Source organism: Gouania willdenowi, unplaced genomic scaffold (genome assembly GCF_900634775.1).
Source record: "Gouania willdenowi unplaced genomic scaffold, fGouWil2.1 scaffold_51_arrow_ctg1, whole genome shotgun sequence".
Lineage (NCBI taxonomy): Eukaryota > Metazoa > Chordata > Actinopteri > Blenniiformes > Gobiesocidae > Gouania > Gouania willdenowi.
The window spans coordinates 685,216-695,035 of record NW_021145215.1 but is presented as its reverse complement, the minus strand read 5'-3'; the positions used below and the strand labels follow the sequence as shown (position 1 = coordinate 695,035).

Here is a 9,820-nt window from a genome sequence, read left to right as displayed (position 1 = left end):
GCCCCCTCCCCCCTCCTGCTTTACTTGTGTTTTTTCAAAATAAATTAAACTTTACAAAATAAAGGCTGTGACCTATGTTGTCTGCACTGTGACTGGATGAATGGAGTTGTTAGCGTAGCTTAGCATCTGGGCGCTGACACAGCGTTTCTTCAGAGCTCATGGCACAGATTAGCGTTAGCTAGTGGATAGGCGGTGCTAACAGTTAGCCTCAGACAGAGAGGAACACACCACTGCTAGCACAGATAAACAAATAAACAACAACAAACTCTGCAGAGGTGTGTTCCAGAAAGGAGGTTCTACAAACTCTGAGTTAGCATATGGTAAACTCTGGGTATCTGATTCATTACAGCTGTAATGAATCAAGTGGGTCAATCAACCCTGAGTATGTAAACCTTGGGTTACTTACGTGCACAAGCGCAATAAAAAGTCATCATCAGTTGAGCAAACATAACATGAGCTACCATCTGGGGAAACACCTACAAAACATATCTTGAACCTTTATTTAAACTTTTAAAAAAAGCAATTAGAATTCTATATAAAGCACCACACAACGCACACACGAACTATTTGAAAAGGCCAAATACCTAAAACTGCAAGAAATAATACACAACAACACAAATTCTCGCATTTAGGGCCTCACTTAAAACACTCCCATATCAAATACAAAAACGTTTCACATACAAACAAACTGCTTATGAATTAAGACATAATAATGTGTTTATACAAGAAAGGGTTAAATCTAACATTGGAAAATACAGCACAGGAACTGGAGGAACGCAAACAACGTCTGGGAATGAAATCTGCAGGGAACAAAGACGACACGAACAACGATGGAGAGGAGGAGGAATAAAAAAGACAACACTGACTACAGATGAGAATAAATCCTACATAAAAAAAGCACAAAAAAAAAAAATGAAATTGTGTTCAGAACAACCTAAGACTGTTTGACCAGACAGACAAGCTTTGATTTAAAATTTCTGTGTTCAAAACAGTGGACGGGCCTTGGATATGCAAACTGCTTCTCTCGTCTCCTTTTTCGGCATGGACAAAAGAACAAAAAAAAGAAAAGGGAATAACAAAACTTCTGTGAATGCAACCATGTCGGAAATAAACTGAATAAATAAATAAATAAAAAATAAACCATGGCAACCACCCAGAAGAAAGTAATAGGTTTTGACAGTATGGCCCAGGCAGGTACTGAAAATGTCAGGCAAGGTATGGCTTAAAAAACCTTAAGTATTCTTAGTATTAAGTCACATCCTGCAAAGATGAAATTCTACACTGGTTTTGATTCATACGAAAAATTCCGTATCCCGTACTGCTTTATGGAACCTGACTTTGATCACCTCAGCTACTGGAGTTCAAAGCAGTACACAAAGGAACAATTAAAAATGTTAGAGTTGTTTTTATCAAATCTAATCATTTTCTCATCTTCTTTCCGGGTTTGGCATCCATCCGTCAACAGTATAGAGGATCTTCAGGACGTACAGTATGTAGACTTGATGCACAGGCGGTAACATGCGTGGGTAGGTTACAAGCGTAGGTAGGTAACATGTGTAAGTAGGGAACAGACGTAGGAACTCACCTCTGGATCAGGTCCTTTTTCCATCTTTAAATTGCCATTTTTACATCTCAGCTACTTCTTCAACTGTGCGACTGTTGTGGCCTCAAATTATGTGGAAATTACAGCTCTGCGTACATTTTCTGGTTTTAAAAAGTACAAAGTATCTTCTCTCTCCATATCGTATCACGGTGTTGGCAGGCATTCAGACGCATTTGGTGCAAGCTTCTTATGGACATGCGCAGTGAGGTATGCAAGCCGTCTATTGCCAGTAATAATAAATAAATAATTGATAGTTAATTATAATAATTAAACAGTACAGCACTTTGGTCAGCTGAAGTTGTTTTAAAAATGTACACAAGACAATTAGTTTTCTAAATGTTGATTTTGTTCTCTACACTTATGTTAATAAAGATCCCTGTGTGACATTAGACATGTGGCTTTAACTGACTTCAAATATTTTAAGTCTCTGAAAAAAGAAACTAACAGGTATGTTATGATATAATAGTTAGGGCTAACCCCATTGACATCACAGAGAAAACATCAATATATATTGAGTGATGCCATTTTGGTTCAATTATATGCGTCAAAGCATCATCTCAATGCAAGGGCAAAATATCCAGATATATATCGTATATCGTCAAATAGCTTCAAAAAAATTGAGATATTTTAAAAAGGTTCTAGTCCTAGTACGTTTCCAGCTCTTATCATAGACAGCTCCACCTGTACTTATGGTTTAAATGATGAACTTAGAGGTACTAAAGGATGAGTTCACTCACTATATAATTATAATTTAAAAGGTGTATTAAGGAGTATTCCACTTTCTTTTGGCCTCAGTAAGTAGAGGAACAGCCCTCTCAGTGCAGCCACAGTTCTACACACAGTGACGGCCGCTTGACGTTGCATCATTTATATTGATTTTTGATGTAATGTAGTCGCCAGAGTCGTCTGGATGTTTAAAGAAGACGTCATTACACACTATCATAATGTAAATGTAGAGCCTTAAATGTGTATTAATTTAAATTATCATCTCCTCCTTTATATTCTCCACAGGTTTGTATCCAGGGAACTTTATCACAGATATCAGTAGATGTTTAATGTACTGGTTCTCAGACATTTTAGGTTCTAGTCCCCCTTTCTCTTATTTCTGGATCTTGAACATTTTGCTCAGAATGTTATGATAAAAACATCTATATATTATAATGATGGATGAATTTTAAATAATCTCATTATAAATAAGTGAATGAAACAGTATTTATAAATTAATATATTCCTATAGTTTTTATCATTTCTGGTCATGTGGAACCAACACTGACTCTTGTATTTTTAGTTCATGTTTTAATCAAGATTATTTTCATCATTATTATTTTTAACTAATAAAAAAAAACATTACAAAACCCCATATTTAACATGTTTGTTTGTTTATTTTCCTCTCTCTAGCACCCCCTGTAGTGCCATCGTGTACCCTTTGGGGTACACGTACCCCCATTGAGAAACACTGTTTCAATGCAGATCAAGCTTTCTGATTGGTCGCACAGTGATCACAGGAGGCTCCTCCCCTTCCTCTTGCTGGAGCACACACACAACAAAATGTTGAAGAAAAAAAATACAACAATTGTTTAAATTTAAGTTAAACTTTAATTGAACTAAATTATAAGTGATACATTATTAGCGTAGCATGCTAGCATATTTTCCAGCTCTACAAACTGCAGAATTCACAAAAATCAGCCTCTAATTAATATAAATAAATGTCGTCCAAACACAAACACATAAATAAATCAAAACAACATTTATGTGCAGACTTCTCTTTAGCATGTTAGCTAATACTAACGCAATACTTACTAGCTTTGATGCTAACACTACCGTTAGCTTGTTTCTTTAACAACCTAATTTACTATCAATAACGTTCAAATATTGATTAGAGAGCTGCTTCACTCACCCATGAGTCGACATTTAGTCTCTGTAACACTTCCTGGTAGCGGATGATGATGGATTCTGTCACTATGTTAGCATTGAGCTAATCAACAGCTACAGGATTAAAACAGGAAGTGCAGATCCCAAACAGGAAGTGCAGAGATCAGAGTTGTTCTGATTGGTCTTTGGAATGTCTTTCATGAAATAAAACGAGTTCATACAGTTTAAAAGATGCATTTAATTTATTTTGTTGTTTAATTTGGTTCAGTTTGACTTTTTAAATCTCATTTTAGTTCAGGGGCAGCAGAAAATGAGTAATTTAACATTATTGTGCCATAGTTTGCTTTTCTACGCATAAATTATCTGTAAAATATGTAAAACACCAACAATAAGTGACAGATTTCAGTCCCTACAGGATCTACACGTCATATTTTATTCATTTTTGACCTTTTTAAATTCATTTGGGGAAATTTTGTTTAATATTTTGAGGAAAATTATAGGTTTTTGGAAATGTGATATAATATAATCCTGGGAAAATTGGAGTTTTTAAGTGAATTTGTGTAATTGGAGGAGCTAAGATCTCTACAACTGAATTATTATTATTATGACCACAATGGATGATCTAAAGGGCCGGGTTTGGGCCCTGGACCTTGAGTTTGACACGTGTAGATGATTTTCTGTTTAAATCTGTGAGATGAAGATCAGCGTGTGGTGTTCAGGGTGGAGTAGATCACATCAGGCTCTGTAGGAGACAGGAACACACACACACACAGAGACAGAGGGTGGGATTAGAACCTGCGACCCTTCCGGCCCACTGCGTGTCTGTGTGTGTGTGAGTATGAAAATGAAACGGGATGCGGTGAGCGAGGTGAGAGGTCTGAGCTGCTGCTGCTCTACAGGGTCCGAGGTTATTTTCAACCTGCGGTGGATAAAGTCACAAACAGGAAGCTGTGCCACCGCATGGCTGTTAGCGTCTGTTAGCGTCTGCCAGCCCCCACTGAGGCTAATCATCAACCTTTAGAGGACAGACACCATCACACCATAGAAACATTCACCAAACATGTCACATGATCAACGTTAGCGCCAGCATTAGAATAACAGTGTTTCTGGAGTCATTATGTGTATTTTAGCTGTTTTGTGTGTTTTTGTGTAATTTTGTTCTTGTTTTATTTGTTGTTTTTGGAGTCATTATACATATTTGTCCATTTTTTGTATTATCTTGTATTTTTCATTGTTTTTTTGTTGTGTATTTTCGTTATTTTGTTTGTTTTTGGAGTCCATTTTATATTATATTGTCCTTTTGTCACACACTAAACAGGATGCTAATGCTAATGCTAATGCTAACAGGCAGGGATGGTTCACGCCGGTCCATGTGACTCCTAAACAGCCTGTGATTGGTTACTGGCTGACCATACGTCTGGTTTGACGTTGTGAAACAACAAATAGTTTGTGTGTTCTTCAGTGAAGAAGTGTGAGTGTGTACCTCTCTGCTGGGGTCTGACCCTCTGCTGGTTGAAGACCACCTCTCCATAGGAGACGTCCTGAGGCTTCACTGCAGAGTAAAGGACGGACGGTTCACTCTCTGCAACACACACACACAATGCTAATGCTAATGCTAATTAAAATGAACGCCCTCTGGTTCTCCTGTTAGTTGTGTGGTGCTCTGTGCATCAGTATTATGGATATACTAGGAACTGGTGAAATGAGAAAGGTTCCACGTTGTTTGGAGTTTAATGTGTTATTTTTCAGTAATTAATTCATCACAATTAATGCGTTAAAGTCCCAGCCCTGATAGATAGTTTTACTGGCCTCCATCACTCACAAGCAGCTGGACTTTATTCTGAAATTCTTTTATTCTTGTCTTTCCTGCTGTGATGGAGGGTTGAATCCCGTTTATGGTAGAATGTGGGCGTGTCCAGTGCGGGACAGGAAGTGAATCCACCTTTTCTAAAGGTAAAGTGTGCAGGTGTTTTCTCTGTCACATTATAATGATGATAATAATGATCACACTTAATAAACTGATGTTACTTCTCTATCGTTCTCCTCGACTTCCTCTCACAGCATGACTCGACTCTCTGTGGGTGTTTGTGTTTGAACTACTGATAGTGCCCATGTCTTTATTCTCAAACTGAGGTTCATCACTTTAACAACTACTGCTGCAGAAGATATACACCACCATTTTGTTGTTTTTGGAGTCATTTTGTATATTTGTGTTGTTTTGTTCTCTAACAGTCGTGATGTTGGGTTCACACAGAGCTCTGACACCTTATATATGTTAAACCTGTGATTCATTACACATTTATTACACATTCATCACACATTCATCACACATTCATCACACATTCATTACACATTCATCACACATTCATTACACATTCATCACACATTCATCACACATTCATTACACATTCATCACACATTCATTACACATTCATCACACATTCATTACACATTCATTACACATTCATCACACATTCATTACACATTCATCACACATTCATTACACATTCATCACACATTCATTACACATTCATTACACATTCATCACACATTCATCACACATTCATTACACATTCATCACACATTCATTACACATTCATCACACATTCATTACACATTCATCACACATTCATTACACATTCATTACACATTCATCACACATTCATCACACATTCATTACACATTCATCACACATTCATTACACATTCATCACACATTCATCACACATTCATTACACATTCATCACACATTCATTACACATTCATTACACATTCATCACACATTCATTACACATTCATCACACATTCATCACACATTCATTACACATTCATTACACATTCATTACACATTCATCACACATTCATTACACATTCATTACACATTCATTACACATTCATGACACATTCATTACACATTCATGACATCACAACAAAGCTCAACCAATGCAAAAATTAGGAGTTAATTTAAATAATTATTTTTTAGATTTTTGAGGAAAAAATAACATTCTATGTTCCAGCCTGGCTCTGTCTACAGATGATTCACCCTCTGGTTGGACGCTGATCTGCCCTTATCCATCCAATCATCTAACCAACCATCCAACCACCTGTGCCTGTAGCAGGCTAAGCACCATCTGAAAACTACTTCTGGTCCCCAACTCCCTGATGGGCGGCGCCACCGTCTGTGTGAGCTGTGTTATGACTGAGGTCGTATATGTGAGTGTCTGTCTATGCTGTGTGTGTGTGCTTTGGTGGGTGTGTCTTATCAGCCTATCATCCGGGATTCATTCCACCTGCGGAGGAGGGGATGGAGTGACAGGTCTCTTCCTGATTGGTCAAACCTCCACATGTCAACACACTGACTCTCCTCCCACAATCTGCTGTTACAACTTCAAGAGACTACGTCAACACCAGCGCAATCTGACAACAGCAAATGTTATACCTCTGAGCCAATGGTTGCTATAGCAACAAGTGAAAAACCCCAACAGAAACATTTGTTTAACGTCTCTGAGTCAAATAACGACACTAGGTCAGAGTTATCCAGATGTTGGGATGGGTTCACACACTTAAAACGTTTACGTTCACACCACATTGGGTGGTATGTGAGGGATCTGTGGGCGAAGCTAATGGGCTAAGCTAATGGGGTATGCTAGTGGGGTAAGTTATGGGGAGTGGTGGCCTAGTATGGGGAGTGGTGGCCTAGTGGTTAAGGACGCTGGGCTTGTAATCTGAGGGTTGCCGGTTCAAGCCTCACCTGGGCCGTCACTGTGGGATGTTGAGCAAGTCCCTTAACCCCGAACTGCTCCCCAGGCGCCGCAAAAATGGCTGCCCACTGCTCCTCAGGGATGGGTTAAATGCAGAGGAGGAATTCCATTAATGTAGTAACATTACATGGCCAATTAAAGGCGAAAGCCCCGATTTAATCTTTAATTTAATCTTTAATCTAAGTTAATGGGGTATGCTAGTGGGGTAAGCTAATGGGCTGAGCTAATGTGGTATGCTAGTGAGGTAAGCTAATGGGCTGAGCTAATGGGGTATGCTAGTGAGGTAAGCTAATGGGCTAAGCTAATGGGGTAAGCTAATGGGGTATGCTAGTGGGGTAAGCTAATGGGCTAAGCTAATGGACAGAATTCCTTCACAGAAAGTGGTTGAATGCAGCTTATAAACGTACGTGTTCAGAGCACTACTACGTTTCTGCTTACAGGGGATACTATGGGGGGTGTCATGGCACTAACCACACCCCCACCACATTGTTCCCTCTTATCTCTGTCAGGAGAACTTACCTATTGGTTCAGGTGCTAATCTTCATCCAATCAATGAACACATATCCGTTCACGCAGCTTTCATCATAGTTTCCAACACCTAACTACTCAGCCATGGCTCGTTTCTGCTGCTATTAACAGCTCTGTCCATTACGCTAATTGTGATGCTGAGTGGGTGGAGGGAGGCTCACAAGAAGCAGGAAGTTGGTGAGAAAGGTGATAATTAATCCTCTCCTAATATACAACCTTTATCACTGAGGGAGGGGCTAAACACAGCTACTGAAAAACTACACTTCACACAATGTACACACCTGTTGAACCAGTGACGAAGTATGAGTGTGTACCTCTCTGCTGGGGTCTGACCCTCTGCTGGTTGAAGACCACCTCTCCATAGGAGACGTCCTGAGGCTTCACTGCAGAGTAAAGGACAGACGGTTCACTCTCTGCAACACACACACACAACGCTAATGCTAACAGGCAGGGATGGTTTCTGAGTGTCTGTCCAGGTGTGTCTGTGGTGGAGTCAGTGGGGATAGGCTCCACCCCATCAGTGTACCGTGGTTACGTCTGATTGGTGGAGCTCTGTGCTGGAGGTCACTGTAGGTCACTTCTCCTCCCTCAGTTTGTCTCTCAGCAGCTGGAAACACAGTCACACACTTTTACTGGTTTATCATCACTCACAGACTCCCTATAGGCTCCTCCCCTTTCTCACCTGACAACTTCCTGTGACGCCTCACCAGTAAAACCAGCGACACCAGCAGAGCCACTGCACAGACTGCAGACAGGGGCGCCCACACAGCAGTGGGAATAGCCTGTGCTGTGGGAGGAGCCTGTGATGTGGGAGGAGTCAGTGTAGAAGCTGTGATGGAGATCCAGCTGGATTCAGACTGAGCACCACTGATGCTGCAGCTGTAGAAGTCCTCATCAGACCTGGAGACCCCAGGGAGGGTCATGTGACCGCTGTGGGAGGTCCCTATGAGGGCGGCGCCTCTGTAGAAAGAAGCCGTGTGATTGGACGGAGCGTTCTTTGATCTACAGCTCAGAGACACGTCCTGTCCCTCCATCACAGGGAGGACCGGACTCTGGAGGAGGACTGAGGAGTCTGTGGAGGACACACACACACACACACACACACACACACACACACACACACACACACACACACACACACACACACACACACACACACACACACACAGTAACACACACACATTAATAACACACACACACACACACACACACACACACACCACACACACACACACCACACACACACACACACAGTAACACACACACATTAATAACACACACACACACACACACACACACACATTAATAACACACACACACACACACACACACACACACTGATCTTACCAGTGATGGTGATGTTGATTCTCTCACTAGTTTCTCCATCTCTGTTCTCACACCAGTACATTCCAGAGTCCCACATGACCAGGTAGTGAATATAACATGAGGAGTTTACAGGTTCTCCCCACCACTGTCCACACTGGGACTCTCGTGTCCTGGTTGTTCTGCTGATGTTTGATGGGTGAAGGTCACAGCTCAGAGTCACAGAGTCTCCAGAGAAGAACTGGGAGCTGCTGGGCCTCACAGTGATGAGCTGGTGTGATGGACTGGTGTCCCAGTCGGTGGATGCTGGGAGCAGTGGGAGGAGCTCTTTGTCACCTGGTTGTTGTTGTTGTGAGGCAAACATCAGCAGTGAGCTCAGACCTGAGGAGGAAAGCTGTTAGTGGGAGTTTAGGTGGAAGGACACAAGGAGAACTTCTACTCACACAGCAGACACAGAGCTTCCTCCATGGTGCCTCGTAACATCACAGCTCACACTCAGAGACAAGACTCCGCCCCTTCTTCTGAACCAGTGTGGTTTGGTCTGTGCAGCTTCTCACTCTCACCCTGCTGTAGATGACATTACGTTACCAACAGCTCCTCTGTTGGTAACGTAATGTAAGTAAACATCAAACTAGAGGTGATGATAAAACCATCCTGTAGATGTGTGATTTTGTCTTCCATTAGAGCCAGGTTTGCATGTTCTCACTGTTTGTTCAGAATGAAACAGACTAAAT

General features: G+C 41.0%; 1 protein-coding gene across 1 annotated transcript; it reads right to left on the bottom strand.

Annotated features, from left to right (window-relative positions):
* Positions 1 to 4,176: 4,176 nt before the first annotated feature.
* Positions 4,177 to 9,596, bottom strand: LOC114460532 (low affinity immunoglobulin gamma Fc region receptor II-a-like). The gene is made up of 7 exons (XM_028442408.1): positions 9,530 to 9,596; positions 9,111 to 9,467; positions 8,446 to 8,835; positions 8,290 to 8,370; positions 8,078 to 8,176; positions 4,959 to 5,027; positions 4,177 to 4,217 (listed from the first exon to the last, which is right to left on the bottom strand). Exons 1-7 carry the CDS (start codon positions 9,567 to 9,569, stop codon positions 4,177 to 4,179), a joined length of 1,077 nt encoding a protein of 358 aa, XP_028298209.1. The 5' UTR covers positions 9,570 to 9,596.
* Positions 9,597 to 9,820: the final 224 nt, after the last annotated feature.